Genomic DNA, 19,648 nt, shown 5'->3' on the forward strand with positions numbered 1-19,648 from the left:
TTCATGTTTTCGACAGCGGCTGCCCTGCTCATTGGCCTGGGCACCCGCATTGCCTTAGATAAATTTTCTGGGACTATCTCCGACGGTCCCAGCTCCTCAATCTCTTGGAGATGTCATCCTGCTGGGTGTCGTCCAAGGCGTGGGCTTGTACTATGCCCTAATGGAATTCCCCGACTTTGCGTTGGTAGTCGCGTTCGCGATCGCGGGCCGTCTGGCTTTTGAAGTCATGGTGATCCAGGACCTTGGCAAGTGTGCGACGACGTTACTCGGCGTTGCATTAGGCGTGCTGGTCACGGACGTACTGTCCCAGCTGATAGAAGATGGGTACCTCTTTAACTTCGGGGACGATGGGGACAGCGAGTACGAGGAATCTCGTACCGTCATCAGACGCAAACGTTTGGTTAAATTCCATCCGTCCACCGAATATCCCTCTGCTCCTCCAAGCAAACCTTTACGCCCGCGCAGACGAGAACCCGAACGAAAGTGGCGCACGGCATCATCCATTACATCCATCACCTCCTCCACATCTGATACAGTTGATCCTGATCGTGTCATGGATCCTTTGGAACGCGAAGTTGCTACGTTGCGTGCACGAGCGTCCCTGGCGGACAGCGAGCGCCGGCGCTTTAAGGAAGAGAAGAAGTGGGCATTATCACAGGGAAACACCGCTCGAGCGGCGCAGATGAGTTGGCAGGTAAAGAGGTACACTGCCTTGACGAAGAGTTTCACCAGGGAGGCAGATGCAAGACTGCTAGAAGGTAGGGTCATTTCTTGTCTCGGACTTTCTGCGCTCACGTCCGGAACGCACGGTATATAGTCAATGCAATCAAGGTGGCTCGCCAACAACAGAATGAAATTCCTCCGTCAGTTATTCAGAATGTTGAGGGACGTCGGTTTGAGCGACACACCAATCATCTGAGGCAGTCTGCCCAGGAAGTTATCGTTGAGCGCGACTCTACGGGTACAGTTAATGTGAGGCGACCTCGGCATCCTAGCCAAAGTTCTTCCGGAAACCTGAAATCTGCTATGCGTGTACAACCAAGATAATGTCGCCCGACAGGTAAGTCCTGTACCAGTCTTTAATTTGGACTGTCTAGGAATCTTAAGTGGCATAACAGAATGCGCCTGTACATTTCCCTGTTTAAGTACTAAAGTATCTCACGAAGCTAGGACAGCTGCTCTGGCCTGAGTACAATGATATTATCCGACGAAGAAAGCAAACAAAGGGTGTGATCCGTGTTGATGTTGAAATTAACGAACTACGGGTACAGGGAAGAGAACGAAATGTGAATTAGGACGGCTTCAAATTAATGCGGCATCGACGTAATACAACATAAAGAGCGCAGAGTTCCATATCTTTACGACGATTGAATAGGAGGGAAAGCAAGGTTGCTACACATATCCACGTGAAAGTTGTGCTACCGATGGGTCTTGCCATTGGTCTTCATGGCCACGTTAGAAGGCGACAGTGTCTTACCGCTAGTGGTCGGACGAGGTTTCTTGCTTGCACTTGCAGCATCAGATGGTGGCCGGGGTGCAGCTTCTTTCATGACCATCTTGGCATGGATTTCCTCCAACTTAGATGCTTTCACTTTCTTAGGCCAGAAGAGAGTGACGAAACTGAGACAAAGTGTTTCAGGACGCGTTAGTAAGGAAACATTATGCTGCAACTCACGCCCACAAGTGTCGCTTCCACCTTTCGGAATCTTCTCCGGCAGCCTGTTTGGCTTGTAGAACCATTTCAATCCGGCGCCCGATCGCAGCTAGGGAGTCCTTCAATATCGCAACCTTATCGTCCCGCGGCATCTCCTCTCCCGACAGCTTGAGCTGCTTCTATTTGAAGTGTCAGGAGCGCCTATCGTCCAACCAATAATTGATTGCCTACCAGTTGTTTCTTCACAGGCCGCAATTCCTCTTTGGTTGCGATTTCATCCATGGATGGACTAGTGACAACCTCTCAGTACACAGTCTGACTACGTAAGCCACACTTACCATTCGTCTGACGACTCAGAGTCGGTAAACGTAGGTGTGGGTCTCCGTTTGCGCCTTTTTGTTGTCGTCGTCGTGCTATCATCAACAGATGCAATAGCCTCGCTCTCGGCCCGTCTCTTTCTGTTACTGGTAGAGGACGAGGCCACCGCTAGGGGTGGAGGCGTAGCTGAGACTTTGACCCCTTTATTGCGTAACGAGCTTTCGTATGAGCGGAATTTCTCGTCATACTCGCGGAGAAGCCCGAGGAGGAAATCACCCCGTCGAACAAGATGAATGGCGTTGGGGATTGGCCGTGAAGAGGAGTCCTCGCCCTTCTTCCCTTCTTCCAGGAAGAATTTGCCTTCTAGCCCTAACTGTTCGTCCTTCGCCATTGCCTCCCAATTTCCAAAGCCGTAGAGGTAAGCACCAACGAGAAGCATGGAATCCTCCTGAGAACCCCAGCGACCTGACCAGTTCAAGACTGGCCTTATGTTATCAATTGGGATGGCCCAATTGTAGAGCTCGCCTGGAGCGAGATCGGCCAGAATGTTGTTCAGGACACGTAAGTCTCGGTATCTCGAGAGAACCGTCTCAGCGTTGATATTGCCCACGTTTTTATAAGTCACCAACACGGCCTTGCTCTTCTGGGCATTAGTCAATGTTTCTCCAGCTGCCATGCGTGATCGTTTCTGTTGGTTGTTCTCCTCCACCGCATGGGAACAGAGTTCAATAATTTCATCAGCAACGTCGATAATCATGGCCTTGTGTTTATCCGTAAGCTTCGATTCGCGGACCTAAGAAAAGCGTGAAGTGCCGCACGGAGCCTGCAAGGCTGCTAACTCACGATAACGTCATATCGCTGACGAATGTCACCCCAACGTTGTAAGCTGCGGATGAGTACGCGAACATCACGCTCCTTAAGCTCCATAGCTTTCTGGCTTGCAGACTTCCGCTGTGCTCCGGGAGCTTTGGGCTTCTTCGGAGCTGCAGAGGGCGCGGGATGATCAACATCCATCCCTTCATAGGAGACTGGTGCATGCGACCGCTTGCGGTCGCGCAACTCCTGTGCAACCAACTCCTCCGCTTTCCGTTGATCTTCTTCCTTGTCGAACTTCTGTCGCTCCTCGAGAGGGATGATATCCTCCCAATTCATGTCATTCTTGACATCACTGACAGAAGCGAATTGTGCAAGGAACCCTTCGCCACCGAGTGAGGTTCCACCATCACCACCAGCGGCCATGGTTTCATGATCCTCTGCCCTGTTCAGAATATCATCAAGGTCCATCTCGTCCAGCTTCTTGTTCTGCTGTGAGTCATCCTTGTCAAACCTATATCCCGATTAGCCCTGACTACAGATGAGATACAAAGGTAAACTAACATCTTTTGGGCACCGTACTTGAGGACGGCAGTCAGTTCGTCCTTGCTCAAATGATCCGACTTTACGGAATCCTTTGGCCTGTCGCCCTTTGAGCTAAGATGAGCTTGAGAGGTGTCCACTTGGTTGATGACTGACAACGACAGGGCGGGCTGAGGCCTCGAAGCAAGTACCAATACAAACACTCACTGGCATACTCCAGGACCATCTTCTTCTTTGCCCGCTCCAAGATGTCCTCTTCCATCGTGTCCTTACTCACGAAACGATACACGCTCACATGTGACTTTTGACCAATCCGGTGGGCGCGAGCCATGGCCTGCAGATCATTCTGCGGATTCCAGTCACTCTGCAGAGTTGTCAGATATGCCCAACGTAAAAAATAAGATCCTCACATCAAAGATGATGACCGTGTCGGCAGTTTCGAGATTAATACCAAGACCGCCCGCCCGCGTCGACAGTAGGAATGCGAAATCCAGAGAACCCGGCGCATTGAAATGGGCGATCGCCTTCTTCCGCGCATCAGAGGCGACCATTCCATCCAAGCGTTGATGCTGGTATCCACGAAGACTCATATAGTCGCTCAAAATGTCAAGCATGCGAACCATCTGGCTAAAAATGAGGACACGGTGGTTGTCTTGCCGCAGCCTGGCAAGTAATTTATCGAGTAAAACCATCTTCCCGCTGCTCATGACGAGGCCCTTGAGCGTCTCTTCCTCGGAGTCAGTGCGTGATTCTGCCCCATCAAAAAGGTAAGGATGATTAGCAGCCTTCTTGAGTTCCATGGCAATGTTAAGGAGACTGATGTTATTATTCCCATTTGCGCTCTTGACCAATGCTTGGAAATTCTGTCTCAAGGTTAGTACAAGTAATCAGTATAACGGAGATAGTCACCTTGGTGAGAATATTCTTATAAAAGTGCGTCTGTAATGCACTCATTTCAACACGAAGAATGCGCTCACTCTTCGTCGGCAATGAGGTAAGTACATCACGCTTCAATCGCCGTAACATGAGAGACTCCAGTTGCTGGTGCAGCTCTTTGATTTTACTCTCGTGGTCAGCGTCATTTAAATCGAACTCGTTGGTCAAGGCAACTACGAGAAAACTCAGTTATGCGGAATGTAATTAAAACAAAAATGACACACATTTCTCCGGCATCAAGAAATGCATCAACGAAAGCAGTTCTGGGAAAAGGTAAGTATGAACTATTTGCTTCGTTGGATACAGGTGAAGGAAACAGTGCACCTTTTACGTTGTTTTGCAGTGGGGTTCCCGTGATGAGGAGCTTGGAGGATGCCGAGAATGACTTGAGTGCTTCATACAGTTGACTCTCGGAATTCTTCAAGCGGTGTGCCTAACATTGCCCAGTAACCAAAAGTTCGTGCGAACGATGACATGCGCGGAGGCGTACCTCATCAACGGCGAGCACTTGCCACTTAATATCTGCCAGATCCTTTGCATCTCGAAGTGTGAGTTCGTAAGTGGTGAGAAGCACGTTCATCTTTAAGCGCTTGTTAGATGGACCAAACTCGTGTGTGCGAATGACTTCTCGCGCGGCAGCAGTGCCTATGTAGGTGATAACATTCAAGTCTGGAGCCCAAGTAGCGAACTGAGACTGCCACGCTGTGATCGTTGAAAGGGGCACTATGCAAAGAAAAGGCCCGTATTGATGCATCTCGTGGAATAAGTAAGAGAGGAGCGATACTGTTTGTACAGTCTGTGAAATTCAGATATACGCCGAGCGCTTGGATTGAGACAGGGAGTAATACCTTTCCGAGGCCCATCTCATCAGCCAAGATGCCGTTCTCGCCCTTACTCCACAGATATGCAAGCCAATTTAGACCAGTGAGCTGGAAATCCTTCAGCTGGCCACCTGTAGCAGAAATGTAGTCCGGATCCTTGACTATTTTTTGGAATGGCGGTCGTTGATGACGTGCATACTGAACACTCTTGTAGGGGAACTTTGCTTCTGCTTCACGAGCGCGGTATGCTTCAATTTGTGTCTTGGCTATTTGGCGTATTTCGTTCTGGTCCTCCCACGTGCAGTGTTCATAGTTTAGTGCAGTCCATTTGCAGAGGTACTCTGTGTTGTTGGGTACGTCCTGACTCTCTCGATGAGCCACAATCCTCTCCACGGTCTTGTAGGTCTCCAGCTCTTCCTTTTCCCGCTCCTTGTCCAGAAGAAGAGCCTCTCTGTCCTCCGTAGAGAGACCAGGTGCGCCCAGCCTGGCCTGGTATGCTTTGTAGGCTTTGATGTAATTGTCCACACGCTTCAAGCCCTTGAAACGCTTCAAGAATTCGTATGTCTCGTCGGTGTTGTGGAGGTGGGAAAAATTCTTCCACTTGATATGGAATCGCTGAGATGATGTCAGCTCGGTTGTTTTCTGAGTTAAGGACATTCCAAGATACGTACGATATTATCATACCACAAATCCTCTATGTCATCTTCACGATTCTCGTCTCTGCAGTGCCCAAGGACGGCCTCTATTTCATCCTCCTCCTTGAACTGTGCATTTGAATCCAGGTAGTAGTTCTGGACTGATTCTTCCTCTGAAAGTACTCCATAATCTTGATTTCCCTCATAATAGTTTGGAATCTTGCTGCCTCTGCTGGAAACACGAATTTCCTCCCCCGAGACACGAGGCTTCTTCTTCTTCGATCGCGCACCATAATCAGAATCCGAGTCCGAAGATGCATGGCGGAGTGCTGTGACAAGTTAAGAAGGGACGACATAGAATATAACGAAAATCCACTGACCTTTGGGCCTGGGAGCTGAAGACGATGGAATAGCTTTCTTCTTCTTTGACTTCGCCGCCTTCTTCTTTCCATACTCGTCGTCTGCGTACGAACCGTCGTCTTCGTCCTCGTCGTCATCTTCATCATCTGCAGGGTTGTCTTCATAGCCCTGGACGTGAAAGGGATGATGAGGGTATACGGTAGGTGAATGTATGCGTGACATACCGAATCTTCTACGTCCTTTATATGCGTAGGACTCAGCCAAGTGGAGGGAGGGAGGGACGGAGAACGAACTTACGGAAAGTCTGTGCGCATAAGATGACGGACCTGCGACGGGCGTCTCTAAAGCGGCGGAGGTGGTATCATCGACATACTCTACCTCACCCTCGGCATCGACATCAGGCTCAGGGTCCTGAACATGCGCCAAATGGTTGGGGATGGGCCTGTGGTCACCGTGATCGTTGTCAGAGTCTACCTGCATGCTGTCGTCGCTGTCATAGTTGAGATTGAGGGCGTCGGGATTGAGCGCCATGTCGTCGTCACTGCGACGGATGACGACGGGAGGGATGGTAGTGGTTGAGGGTAGAGAGAGAGGTCGTCAAGGATGCTGTTGACGAAAATGTTCGCACGCGTGGCCATCGCTACGGACAACGCCGGGCAGGGCCCCATCGTCACCACTCGTGACGAACTCCGGTCGTCCCGTGCCACATTTTTTGGGCACGAAACTCTAGCGTTTTACACATTATCTGGACATTTATTCCCCAATTACACCCTATTTTCAGCTTGAAATCCCCCACAACAAGACCGCCCAGCGGTTCTGTAGCATCGCTGGAATCGCCTTCCACAGCTTTGAGCTCGCCGTCCGAGTCGAAGCATCCGTCAGACAGCCGTGTGTGCTCACAGAATCCAGATGGCTGCTCGATATGTGAAACAGACATCTCCAATACAGCCAGCCAGTGTTCACTTCCGCATGTGCGAGTTGCTGTGTATACGTACCTAGGAAGCTGCCGTCCATCAGCGACCGTATACAGTATTTCGCGCAACGCTCATAAGTGTCGCTCTCTCTCCAAACAAACGATCTACAGTCATAGGCAACCGTGTCGCAGTCTTGGGAGACACCGTCCGCGTCGTTCGACCCCAATGGTGCCTGCCAGATTCCTCACCCAGCATGATGCCGCCGAGTCGTCAGTGTGTCACGTGCGTCACGTCTCAGTCGCCTCATGGCATATTTTCGTGGCCCATCTCCGACCACACTGGTCACGATGACAGCCAAGAACGCTTCTGATCACCGGCACTCTTGCGTTGCCTCTCCCACGGCAGCCAGCAAAACGTTCCCTGATGTGGATATTAAACTAGCACTTCCCAGGATATAGTCTGATAAAGTGTGCTGTAATCTGTCCAGTGAGCCTACGCACTTGGGTGTCACATAGATCGAACGATCCGTCCTACCTCCATGCTGTCTAGTACAAATGAGAGTTACTCGCCGCTCGCAGTCCACACGCAAATACCGCGCACGTCATGATCAATAGGACGCTTCGAAGAACCTGCACTGCCTCTCCTCCGTGGGATGACTGCTGTCATGAATTCACACCGCCCCGAGGCCATCAAACCCTGTTGGAACATGTGGGAGTAAATTCGTCACCAAACTCAACGACGCCACCTGGGAATCCTGTTGTTGTATGATAGTGGCCCTAATCTCCAGCGCCGTATCTACGCTCTCGAGCACAAGGTCACGAGTTAGATGTGCTAAGTCAGATGTCGACTCCAAATCGGGTTTGTACTTGTGTGACTTGCAGGCAGTGACTGAAGCTGAAGTAAACTGCTGTCTGGATTCTGGAGCCACAAGCTTGCATATGGACGCCGAAGCCGACAAACCCTCTCATCTCGCGGTAGTCGTAGACTTGTCCCCAACTCAATGGTATCTGAGTGCCCAAGCCTCCAATCCCTACCCCTTGTCCATCGAGTCGTTCCTCTCGCAAATCTTGGCCTTTCTCAATGCCCACATCGCCACCAAGAATGAGAACACGCTGGCCGTCTTCGGGGCATTTCCAGGCAAGAGGTATGTCCCTTTAGGCATGTCGCTCAACCCATCCCGTATGTTGAAGATGATGACCCACCAGCGTCATGCTCTACGCTTCCACGGAGACGTTAGTCGATGAACCCCCACCTCTGGACGCGAACTCATACCCGCCTTTCAAGATGGTAGACACAACGGTGACGCAACGAATCTTTCGCGAACTGGACACCATCGACCCTGGGGACGAGCGTACGTTTGCTGGCTGTCTTACAAACATCGGCAGGGTTAACATTTCGCAGCACCCTGTGCTTTGGTCGGTGCACTGACGAAAGCCCTCTGTTGTATGTCTACAACACCCATGCGAGCCAGTAAACCTGATCTCACCCAGACATCAATCGCATCACACTACCTTCCATTTCAACCAGCGTCGCTGAAGGTTTGACCAATGTACCGGATCCTCGCATCCTGATTCTCTCGGTTTCTCCTGACTTGTCATCATCATACATCCCAATCATGAATGCCATTTTCTCCGCGCAAAAGCTAGTGAGTCGTGTTTACCACAGCATCCTTCAGCTCTCCCTTCATTGCTGTTTCCTCTTAGAAAGTAACCATCGATGTCTGCAAAATTTACGGCCCCGACACCGTCTTCTTGCAACAGGCTGCTCATTTGACCAACGGCTCTTACATATATCTCGAGCGACGAGACGCTTTGCTCCAGTACCTTATTGTGCGACCTACTCTTCCTTCGCGCATCGACTTGCCGTGACGAACTACCTTATCTTAGATGTCATTTCTACCACCTCCGTCAGTGCGGAAAGTTCTTGCCGTTCCCAGACAAGACAAGATCGACTTCCGGGCAGCATGTTTCTGTCACAAAAATATCGTAGACATCGGCTTCGTCTGCTCGGTGTGTTTGTCAAGTGAGTTCGTAAACGCAGATCCTATCATGGTTCTGAGACTTTGCAGTATTTTGCCAGCCCGTACCTGTTTGTTCGACTTGTCGGTGAGCATTGGAACTGGATCTCAGCCTCAGGAGTTTCTGATGAGGCGCAGCACGAAGTTCCCCATCAAGGCTCTGCAAAGGCTCAAGAGTGCCTGTCCATCCCCTGCACCTGCAACCCCTCGACCACTTGCCAACCTCAACAATGCAGTTCCGAGGGCAACGGAGGCCACAAACCACGGCACTCCAGGACTGCGGTAACTTCGCACATGGATGCGCTTACGGCGTATCCTTAATAACGCACTCCGAATACCAACGGTGCAGCACTGACATATACTAACCTCATGTAGAGGTGACCTTCCGATTACATGGAGAGAGCAGCAATATAGACCGGCTGCTTTTCCGGCAAGTCAGGTCTGTTGATAATGTGTGGCCGTCGAAGGATCGTTGCCTATGGAATGTTCATGAGCGAAAGTATCGTGGTCGTTACTTCGTACCTTTGGTGTCGGCCTTTCAGAACTGGCGTAGGCGATAGCCATACCTTCTGCTGTAAATGCACACCATAACCGTGCTGGATAGCAGCAGTCCATAATGCATGGTGGTTGTTCGGAGTTCAGCTACACGCACGTTTAGAATTCCCGCTCTCTGTTGTTAGCAAAAGCACCCCTGCATTCGGCCGAAGAATTCCATGTCCAACCGCTGGACCTACAATGTGTCTTGTCCATTGGCAATTCCGGAAGAGACACTATTCGAAGAAGGCACTCACGATAAAACCGTTCCGTCAACACGTTGACAAGCAAGTCATGCACGTCTGTTCCTTCCTGGTTCTTGGCGAAATGGAAGGTATCTCCAATTACACGTGCCAAACCTGCTTTGATGATATGCTCGCCAGTACCTAGGTTGTAAGCCGAGAAGACATGGGAAAGAACCTCTGATCTTCATTTACCTGATATACTGCAAGCTGCACTCGTTTTTCCATCGGCTGATTGTTGTGCCCAGCAACCCGCACCGAATATCGCTGCCTGCTGCTCTTCAGCGTGTGCTGCAGGTTGTCCCGATTCCTCACTCACCTCTCCGACACGTCCCGAGTGCTTGAGAAGAAGTCCACCGCTGAGCGGCCTGTTAGTCAACATACCATTGCAGGTATTTGAAGAAACTGAGTTGACCTGGATACGCCTGCTGCTACATTGCCACAATTGTCCCATGCAACTGCGCCGACCGTATCTTGAATCGCACCGACCGGTGACGCTATTGCTTTTGGAATTATTTCCTCCCGTACTTCGTTATACCTTTCTATCCACTTTTGCCAGTCCACTTTTGCTCGTTTGGATATCATGCTCTCAGGGTCTACTGTTTCCACTCCACTCTGCACTGCAAATGAGCGCGCACCACTCGACACAAGTGTCCTGAATGATATGAATCCCATGAAATAGGAAAGTCGGAGCTAGTATGATCTTACACCGGAGGGATACGCCCCAATTTGTCTAATTTGCGAGAATGATACAGTATAGCCTTCGCTAACTTGATCGGATTTTTGACCCCTGTAGGGAGGGGGAGTCGAAAGAAACATAATTCTACCATGTGATAAATTGCATACCTGGGACTGCACCGACGCTGCCAAAATCGCCAGTCCTGCCGTCCATGATAGCAGCGTCGCACTCGACCGTGCCGTCAAGAGTAAGGTTAGAGCCAGTTCCTCACCAATGATCAGTTCGAACGCAAAGAGGACGATTCAAAATCACTGTACCAGCGTTGAGGTTTTCATCGTCCTCCAACTCGACTATAGCCCGTTCGACGACAGACAGGAGGTCTGTGCCTGGTAGTGATGCTACTCGAAGAGCCTCTGTGCACGCTCTAATTCAAGCCAATCACCATAGCTGCACAAGACGACGGGTTGTTTTGGTACCTCTTCATCGCCTGCCTCACTGACTTCTCTGAAATCTTGTCATGGTGCCCTGCACCAGCGTGCACTGCGACATATATCGTGGAAGATGACATTCAAGCAACTAGATACTATTGCTGCAATCACGTAACGTATCGATACTCTAATGGTACCCTGGTGGTGCCCACATATTAATGCCGCACTATCCAATTTGTGCATCTCACATAGAGCTTTGCATCAGTGATAAGCCTTACTCGACCATCAGCGTAATTGGCATCCCTTCGCCATTCTCCTCCACAGCGCTGAACATTTCCTCCCTTTTATCCTCTTCTCCATTCCCTCCGTTCAGCCGAGAATTCCACATCTGCTGCAGTTGAGCTCTCTGCTCGTTGGGCAGATGCGCAGCTGCTTTACTAATAATCTCCATAGCCTCCTTTCCATCTCCGCGATCAACCAGCCAGCCTGCCCACGCCATGGCCGCCGAGATACCATCGAAGGCTTGCCAGTATTGGTATATGGTACTGAGCATTGTTTTTTGGGCATCATCCCCTCGCGTAGATTGAAAAGAAAATAGACGCTCCCACACAGCTTTAGTCGGTAGATAGGCGGCAGGTAATCTTCGTATTAGCTTGCAACGTTCGGCACCACCCGTGCCTTCAGAATACACCACATCGGAAACGTATCGGAGGAGCAGGCTCTCGTGAATACTGCGTGTGGACGAGTCCCGCATGCTTTGCTCAAGCAAGTTCTGTAGCGGGGCAGAGTGATTACAAAAAGGATCACTTGTACGGGGGCAGATTTACCTCAAACGATGAAAGCCGGTTCTCACCTTGAGTCGCACGGACGTCCAGCCCCCACAGCCAAACTTTTTCCACTTCGCGCTTATCTGGGAAACCTTGCACAGCAGAGCGAGCCGATGACCATATCGTCGTGATATCACCATTGTTAGCCGCCTTCTCAGCGTCCAGCCGGGCCAGCCAAACATCGGGTGAGTTTGTGGCACGAGAGTATCTTCTCGCTAGTTTCAGAATCTGTTTGGAAGGCGCGCCATCACGCAGGAGAAGACGCAAATGTGTGGCTTGTAGGACCGGCAACGCATCTGGAGTTCGCGCCAACGTATGCAATGAAGCTATTAGATATTGTTTCTGGAAACCTATAAGCCGGGGTTCAACGCAGGAATAGGGGTGTTTTACCAGCGCCGCATCCAAAGTAGGCCGTCGACACCACTCCTGGACGAAGTCCGCGTAAAGGGTTGAAATTGCGGCTCTTATCTTGTCGTTTGGTGGGTTACTAACGGCATCCACAAGGCGTTCATTGGCATATCGGAGGGCGTCGACCAGCCGTTCACTCTCTAGTTGGTTAGACTCACTCCCTATGCCTGCCTGGTCTAAGGTCAATTCACGGAGGCGTCTAGTGGCAAGCATCTTGATTGCCTCGGAATCATCAGGTATTGACTGATGAAGGAGGTGATAAAGTTCATCCAACAGCATCTCACGGAGATGCGGTTCGCAAGGATAATTGCGGATAAGCTCCTCGAGTTGCGAAAAGAGTTCGATTCGGGGTGAGGCTTCAGTGAGTGTGAGATACTCAGCTGAGAGAAAATGTAACAATACTTACCTTTGGCTGCACTGGACATAGCGGACTTCACGATGGCTCCCTCCATGATCGCCCTACGCGCAGCCTCACCCTCGTCTCCTCCCATTTCCGCAGCAACAATTTCGTCTGGCATTTTCACCCTGTCGTCGGTGACGATGATAGGGTCTGCTGCATCGTCCACGCCAGCGTCCACACCCATTCTTGCATCTATGTTAGCCGGCTTCTTCTCCGCATTAATACTAATGCCTAATATATTCCACCGCCTTCGCATGCCCTCAATGAAGTGCAATTCCATCCGAACGTACTCTCTCCATAGGTCGATACTGTGTGCATTAAGCCGAAGGCCACGCTGCAAGAGGGCACGCGCGGCGGATGGTGATGCGTGCGACAACTCATGGGATGCAGCGATAACATAGAGGGAAGGTACGTTTGGGTGTAACTGAAGCGCGCTACGCCGGTTCACCGTGTCAGTCATGAAATCACGTCCAAACTACACACATTACCGCGCCGAGACCCGCCCAACTAGACCACGAGCACCTGCGCGCTTGGCAACCTGTATATACTGAATCCACAAACCAACATCGGCCTTAAATTTCCTGAGAGCACGTTCAAATATGTGAAACTGTCGTCGCACGAGCGCGTAGTCAGAAATGGTGGTTTTCGATTTAGGTAGGTCTGAGGGGATATGTAAAGGAGGGTCAACATGGGAAAGGCATCGAGTAAGACCCACCCAGCCGGTCCAATCTCTTTCTGCGAAGCTGTTCCAAATTCATCTCGTATGCAGCGTATCGCAAAAAGTCGGCTTTTCTGGCAACTCGGCGCACCAGTGCATTTTCAAACTGCGTTCGCTTTCTCATAATCTGTTTCACCTCGGCCTTATGAGAGACATTATGATATCAGTCGGAAATTGCACCAAGGAAAGCGACGCAAGCGAACTTCAGTGAAAAGGCCTCTTTGAACGAGGTCCTTGAGCTCTGCGAGCATCTGATCATTGTATTGGATGAACGCCTGGAAAATGAGGAATCGTTGGGCGTACCTGCTCTTGCTGGAACTGCACTCTCTCCATTTTGAATAACCGGTTCTAGGACAAGAATGAATGGCTTAGCAGCAGCGATCAGACAGAGTTATTATGGCCTATGCGAAAGTGAAGAGTATCTAGGACACACCGGTTTTTGCGGGTTGGAAAAAAAAGGTTGATAATGGTTTGTGGTAAATATCTGATTCTAAACCTGATCCGAGAGGAGGCGGAGAACCAACTCTCTCTGTTACAGTGATGCCGCCAAAGGCCTACCGTACTGGGCCAACTGGCATCCCTCGCACACATTCGCGCTCCTCAAGCGGGTCCTCTAAGACGGCCCTCAACCTTCTCTTGACCCAGAAAGACCCAGTCCCCCACAGACAGCAGGAGAAGCACAAGAAAAACGGGCATGTATATGAGGTATCCGTCGGCCCCTCCATACCATCATCACAACTCCTAATGACGTTTGCTGACCTCGTTTAGCCACACACGAGGAGCACCCAGCAGCATGCGAGAACGGGTAGTAGTACTCGAGTAGCTTCCAAAGAACCCCTTCATACACAACCACTGCATCCTCCCCCGATTCAACGGCATCAAAATACCAAGGGCAAGAACTTCACCTTCGCCGGCACCAGTGCAGAGGATGACGACGACGAATGGGTCTCGAGTGAGAGCGGAGCCGCAACGCCTAATAGTCCTGGTTCAGGCACTGGCAGGTCACAGACACCAGTCGAGCACCGCACAATTACAGACTTCAACCGACTAACCATTGATGATTTAACAAATCGGCCAGATACTCCCCGTGCTCAGTATATACCGCCGTCTTTGTCCCGCGTAGCAACTATCCGGGGCTCCGAGCCGCAGGTGTCGTCCACTATAGTTCGGCCATGCTGTGCAATTCTGAAGTGTTCTCTTTTTCAGGTTGCGTATCAGGCTGAGCGGAACGCTCACCCGCAGCTTTCTGTTACCGAACCGCGGTACCCACAGACACGTTCAGAGACATCGTCACCAGTCAACCGTACCCGGTACGCACGTTTGTCTTCGACGCGCCCTCCCTCGATGCACACCGTTACTGGGAGGTCAGACACCACTCTCCATCCACACCCCTTGATTCGCGGGCAGCCACTTGGACCAGTTGCTCCAAGACTAGAACCTCTCGCTCCGTTAACGGTTACGTCTGAGGCATCTTCTGTCCAGACATCTACTTCACCAACGCTTTCTGCCTCCCCATCCAGTGTTAAGACCACGTACGCAGAGCCGGCTAACAACCGGAGGACGTCGGTCTCTTCTGTGCGTTCGGTGGCAACCCTCCCTAACCAGGGCTATCACCCCGGAAAAGGGCACGACCGCAGCCGCACTCTATCTTCTATGTCCTCGACGTCTTCCACCTCCGTCCAGGCTCTTGCATCATTGGCACACCTCCCCACTACACGGCCGTCTACACCACAGTACACCGCATACTTCCCACCAGCCAGTTTGTCTGCCTATCTGGAAGCTGTCCATCCACTTCTCCCGCCTCCGTATCTCAATACTCACATGTTCGTACTCACTCATCGCAGCTCATTGAAGGAATCTTGGGACAGGGTGGTAGGTGTTCGGGAGCAGCAGAAACGATAGTATGATAACTCTTGCACCGTCATATTCTCTCAATACCCAGAACTATCAGTGTTGGGTCACAGTACCTATCAAAGTTTTCTATATACCTCGTTATCCTCCATCTCTTTCACCGCACTAGTTTGCAGTAGAACGTGTGCAGCTAAATGTTTGTAACTTAGTGTCACGTATAACTTTGCTTATACGAACAAACTTCGCTCCAAATTGTCCATTCTTACAGACCTCGAATACAGCTCACATACAAAAAAAAAAATACAAAATACAAGTCCAAATTTCTAGCTATGAGATTCCTGTCCTTCACAACATCAGCCAGCTTGGTAGATGGCGGGGCCCGCGACAATGTGAGGATTAACCAGCGACAAGTTGTAAGGGGTGACGTATGGGTTGTCATCAGTCAGCGCGACGAACCTATCGACAACACGAGTGAACAGCAAACGATATTAAGCCTATAGAAACTCACATTGTGTCGTTGAAGATAGGTGCCGTGTTGTTACCAAATACCATGCCACCTGGTTGTTTTGCACTGGCATAATTGTTATCGGTGTCGATGTTATACAGCGGCGTATACGTCGCATTCAACTGCGAAACCCAGAGAGCATACTGTGTAGATGCATTAAGCGTCTGCGCATCCCTACATTCAAAGGGAATTACGAACTTTGGGAGGTCCAGCAGTCGAGGTCGTCTGGTACTTCAAGTCGTAGCTAACGTTCATGCCAGGGTTGTCCCACTGGAAATTGACCTCATACCCAGGATAGGAAATTGCAGAGACATTGGTCGACACTGCGGCCTTGCTGTCATTCCTGATAGCAATTGGGTTATTCTGGGGTGATTTGAGTCGAAAAAATAACACAGCAAAGTATAGCGAATCCCTACAGTGACATTCAGATAGGGGAAGATTTGCCACTTAATATATGGGTTCTCCGCTGGACAGTGGACGAGGTAGGGCGACAGCATCGTCCATGCCCAGGCTTGGGGGATGCCGGCTACGAACCACACGGCCATGGGAAACAGACCCTCCAACTGCCGGAAGGCCATCTGCTGCCTAGCCTCAGTAGTAATGGAGTTGATCAACAGCTCTGCAGGGGCACGGTTGTCGAGGTGCGGCAAAAAGCCGTAAACACCGGATTCACCCCAGCGAGTCAACTATGTAACAATGAGCACTTCTAGCAATCGACGATCAAGAAAAGCACGTACCTTTTGGCAGAAGTCCAAGAAGCCTCGGACTGTATCGAAGGGATACTGATATTGGCACGGTTTTGCCCCGTAGGCTATAGGAGAAATCAGGGAGTGCGGACCACAGCAGATAATAACGACACGAACGGTAGATGATGTTGCTAACCATCTCAGCATGGCCAACTTCTTGATCGGCCATGTACTCGATGAGGAACTGATACTCGGGACCAAGACCAGCGTCTAAGAATTCCTGTTGAGAAAACTTGGCTAAACCATAGTGGAAAAGGTCTAGTTCGATATACTCCTGATTCAGAGCTAAATTCTACGAGGGCGTTAGAAGTGAATGACCGAGAGAACATTGTGTAGCCACTCACGAATGACTGGAAGTCGAAGTCACTCATAGTGTGATAGACAGGCGGAGGGGAATCCGGGGAGACATCCACACCACCTGAAGGCACAGGCGGCGGGGGTGGACTAGGCGGAGCAGCATCAGAGAAGTGGTGGAGTGCGATAAAACCAGCGACTAGTGTTCTGAGCATCTCGACAGGGCGAGGGGCTCCCAAATGAGAGGAGGGTTCTTGCACCCGGCCTTTTATGCCTCACAGATACGGTGAAGACTTGCCGCACAAAACCCCATGATCGAAGGACACGAGATTTCATTTCATATGGCTCTGATGTACTGGGATGCCAGAAGCGCCCCATCATCATTTACGCGAGAGTATGACGATGATGCCCAAGTTACATCACCTTGAGATTACTTCTAGCCTCAACGTCTGAGTCCCACGTCCCTCAGTACACGATGCGGACCGATTACCCACCAGGAGCAGTTATTCAAAGTGCGATTTCGAAGCCATATTCTCTTATGTTGATCACAATGCACAATTGCTTGCGTGAGAGGCTGCACGACGACGACAAAGAACGACTAATTAGAGAATGAGGTCGGGTTCGGAGGAGATATCATATTGGATTACCAAAACCTCATCTACAAATCAGATCTAAGGGCCCCCTTGAGCTATGACTTAAGATTCATCAAAAGGCTCCAACCGCCTAGTCTCAAATCATAACGTGTTCGAGACTACCAACCGCCAAGACACCGCATGCCGATATGCCGTACACAAGGAAATGTTCCCTCGCTCGTGTATCATACATGACGTTCTGGTTGATAATCGTGCGTCTGCAGCAAAATTCTGGGGATTGGTAAGTCGGGGCAGTACAATAAACCGACCTAGTTGGTCCAGGCTGGGACGTTTTGATGGTATGATACTGCGGAAGTTGGTAAGACAACTCTTCCGGTCTACGCTTTCTCCGGCGGGTTTGCCGTCGCGGGCTACTATCTGGGAAATAGCACCGGTAGGGCGCCCCCTGGATGTCACTGTGATCAGTACCCTCAGTCCGCTTCGAGGGGCCTATACTCTGACACCCTTGTTACTCAGCTTTGAATGTGGTTAGTGTAGAACTGCTCTTGATAATACGACTCCTGAACAACGAACAACTGCCGCAGCATGGGGTGAAGACTTCGCCGCGTTACTCCTAGGCTCATGGCTTGATATTCCTTGGTTTTCCATTGGCCCTTCTTGGGTTCAACTTTGTGATGGCTTATATGTTTATGTAGAGCTATATCCATGTATCCTGTTGGACTTGGTGAATACGATGCAGCTTGCCATAGTGCAGTAGGAAGCAACCCGATACCCTTGGATTTGACAATCGAGCAGCAGATGTCGTTCGTTTTCTATGATCTATCATGCCTCGGTGTCCTTCCGTGAATGAGATTTTGTGACTCGTATTTCCAAACACCGATGATCGATGATCGATGATCGCTCGACATTGTGTGCCGGTTGGCCAGGATCTGTTGCACCTTTGATGCACCAACTACGGATTTAATGTGGGAAACTCTAATCGCCGTGGAACCCATCTTGCGGAATCTCCTCCGCAAGAATCGCATCAAGGAGATGGAAGCCAGTAAGGACCTGCCATTGTTTCATCGTTTGGATGGGCGCAGAGACACCACCAACATAGTGCCTGACACTAAAACATCGACTCCGTGACAGTGGCTGGAACATTGTCCAGCGACTCACAAGCCGTGTTCGCAGACTTCACACACCGCACCACGTTAACGCCGCCCCCATATAGTTTGGCTCCCACATCGTCCCGCCAGATCTAAGCTTTCTTTTCCCAAACCTTCGTACATTATCATTTGGAGTGTCTATATCTCTCGATACGAGGAATACCGAAGATATCCACACAGACTTCCAAGCCATCGTTTCTTTCTTCCTTTTTCTCTTTGCACATACGCTTGTCTGCACTCTAGTTTGACATCCCTGGTGCATTCTATGCGTATCTCGACTTCCCTCCCATACCAGCACTTTGCCCCAACATGCACACATTGAGCATAGCAGCGCCCCGTTCGACCAGGACGGAACCTCAAAGATCTCAATCTCCGGCGAAGCTGTGTATCTGTTTTCTAGGGTGGTCTCCGACCTCCGCGATCTGGAGACTGTTAGGTCTAATGCGACTTCCTGCGATTTGCTGAACAGTCTTGCTCAGGCAAAGGCATTGCGATGGCTATCGGCCCTGGGCCTGAGTGTGCCAGCGGCAACGTCTTCCCCCAACTTGGTGCTTTCGATATCCGGGCTGTCTTCCTTGCATCGTGCGGAGACCTGCTTCGCTGGACTCCCCTTAGTCAGGTTACTGAGATAAATGTCTGCTGTTCAGCATTCTCAGATGGTGTCGACTCATTGCAAGCACTAGTCGATATGTCATCCCTGATTTCATCACAGTACAAGCTTTTAGAGTTCTTCTGGTTTTATTTCTTGAGGCATCTTCCCTGCGGCGCAACTCTCTGCTTATCCGCGACCTATGCCCGAACCCTGCCAAGCTTGCCATCGCCTCAGGGTCATTCCATTTCAGACGTCTTATAGCCTGATGTTCACAGACAATGACTTGGAGTATGTGATCGAGGTTTGGCCACATGTGGAGGCATTCCATTTATTTTACCATGGTGTAGAGCATCCTGCGGTTCACCTCACATTACGAGGAGTTACGGCCCTTCTATATCATTGCCCGAAACTCACCTACTTTACCTTGATGTTCAATTCGATGGAGCCCATGTTCCTGGGGATATCCCTCGACTTAGCTATGGAACCCTCATTCAGAACACCGCAGTGAAGTATGTGGGAATTGACAGGTTCCCCGTTTCAGATAGCCATGTCGCTGCATACCTTTTCGTCGTTGTGCCATACCCGGAGATTATTGGTGTCGAAGAAAAGGGGGGTTACGAGCTTGAATGGCGTTGGATATGTACCCAGCATCAACAGAGGCCTGCGATATGA

The 19,648-nt window shown here is 50.5% G+C and overlaps 7 protein-coding genes across 7 annotated transcripts; 3 read left to right on the forward strand and 4 right to left on the reverse strand.

Annotated features, from left to right (window-relative positions):
• The first annotated feature begins 114 nt into the window (after positions 1–114).
• F5J12DRAFT_797474 (uncharacterized protein) lies at positions 115–1,273 on the forward strand. The gene is made up of 2 exons (XM_051744167.1): positions 115–758; positions 818–1,273. The coding sequence occupies exons 1-2, from the start codon at positions 161–163 to the stop codon at positions 1,045–1,047; spliced, it is 828 nt and encodes a 275-aa protein (XP_051604926.1). The 5' UTR covers positions 115–160; the 3' UTR covers positions 1,048–1,273.
• On the reverse strand, positions 1,266–6,611 carry F5J12DRAFT_945877 (SNF2 family N-terminal domain-containing protein; the record flags this gene model as incomplete). Its single annotated transcript, XM_051749741.1, has 17 exons — positions 1,266–1,620; positions 1,676–1,833; positions 1,886–1,943; positions 1,993–2,765; positions 2,816–3,299; positions 3,350–3,479; positions 3,536–3,692; positions 3,739–4,191; positions 4,238–4,437; positions 4,489–4,527; positions 4,589–4,697; positions 4,755–5,060; positions 5,113–5,700; positions 5,757–6,049; positions 6,101–6,248; positions 6,305–6,319; positions 6,378–6,611. The coding sequence occupies 17 exons, from the start codon at positions 6,609–6,611 to the stop codon at positions 1,419–1,421; spliced, it is 4,347 nt and encodes a 1,448-aa protein (XP_051604927.1). The 3' UTR covers positions 1,266–1,418.
• A 1,321-nt stretch (positions 6,612–7,932) lies between these two features.
• On the forward strand, positions 7,933–9,297 carry F5J12DRAFT_712115 (transcription factor Tfb4; the record flags this gene model as incomplete). The annotated part of the gene is made up of 8 exons (XM_051740743.1): positions 7,933–8,138; positions 8,200–8,345; positions 8,396–8,437; positions 8,485–8,639; positions 8,698–8,823; positions 8,881–9,016; positions 9,063–9,099; positions 9,150–9,297. 8 exons carry the CDS (start codon positions 7,933–7,935, stop codon positions 9,295–9,297), a joined length of 996 nt encoding a protein of 331 aa, XP_051604928.1.
• A 149-nt stretch (positions 9,298–9,446) lies between these two features.
• On the reverse strand, positions 9,447–11,046 carry F5J12DRAFT_761461 (nucleophile aminohydrolase; the record flags this gene model as incomplete). The annotated part of the gene is made up of 10 exons (XM_051742124.1): positions 10,943–11,046; positions 10,784–10,890; positions 10,634–10,732; positions 10,496–10,577; positions 10,203–10,442; positions 10,107–10,146; positions 9,983–10,058; positions 9,803–9,931; positions 9,664–9,741; positions 9,447–9,607 (listed from the first exon to the last, which is right to left on the reverse strand). Exons 1-10 carry the CDS (start codon positions 11,032–11,034, stop codon positions 9,447–9,449), a joined length of 1,104 nt encoding a protein of 367 aa, XP_051604929.1. The 5' UTR covers positions 11,035–11,046.
• Positions 11,032–13,743, reverse strand: F5J12DRAFT_797517 (U3 small nucleolar RNA-associated protein 6-domain-containing protein). Its single transcript, XM_051744168.1, has 9 exons — positions 13,681–13,743; positions 13,551–13,614; positions 13,451–13,498; positions 13,245–13,389; positions 13,018–13,189; positions 12,536–12,963; positions 12,112–12,485; positions 11,722–12,063; positions 11,032–11,666 (listed from the first exon to the last, which is right to left on the reverse strand). The coding sequence occupies exons 2-9, from the start codon at positions 13,578–13,580 to the stop codon at positions 11,169–11,171; spliced, it is 2,037 nt and encodes a 678-aa protein (XP_051604930.1). The 5' UTR covers positions 13,581–13,614; positions 13,681–13,743; the 3' UTR covers positions 11,032–11,168.
• Positions 13,744–13,763: 20 nt separating this feature from the next.
• On the forward strand, positions 13,764–15,310 carry F5J12DRAFT_797521 (uncharacterized protein). Its single transcript, XM_051744169.1, has 2 exons — positions 13,764–13,952; positions 14,016–15,310. Exons 1-2 carry the CDS (start codon positions 13,788–13,790, stop codon positions 15,147–15,149), a joined length of 1,299 nt encoding a protein of 432 aa, XP_051604931.1. The 5' UTR covers positions 13,764–13,787; the 3' UTR covers positions 15,150–15,310.
• A 141-nt stretch (positions 15,311–15,451) lies between these two features.
• On the reverse strand, positions 15,452–16,720 carry F5J12DRAFT_712838 (ferritin-like domain-containing protein; the record flags this gene model as incomplete). The annotated part of the gene is made up of 7 exons (XM_051740790.1): positions 15,452–15,554; positions 15,607–15,746; positions 15,802–15,966; positions 16,020–16,289; positions 16,341–16,414; positions 16,467–16,641; positions 16,694–16,720. 7 exons carry the CDS (start codon positions 16,718–16,720, stop codon positions 15,452–15,454), a joined length of 954 nt encoding a protein of 317 aa, XP_051604932.1.
• Between the last annotated feature and the right edge of the window lie 2,928 nt (positions 16,721–19,648).

Source organism: Pisolithus orientalis, assembly GCF_024613125.1.
Source record: "Pisolithus orientalis strain OTSU chromosome Unknown F5J12scaffold_2, whole genome shotgun sequence".
Lineage (NCBI taxonomy): Eukaryota > Fungi > Basidiomycota > Agaricomycetes > Boletales > Pisolithaceae > Pisolithus > Pisolithus orientalis.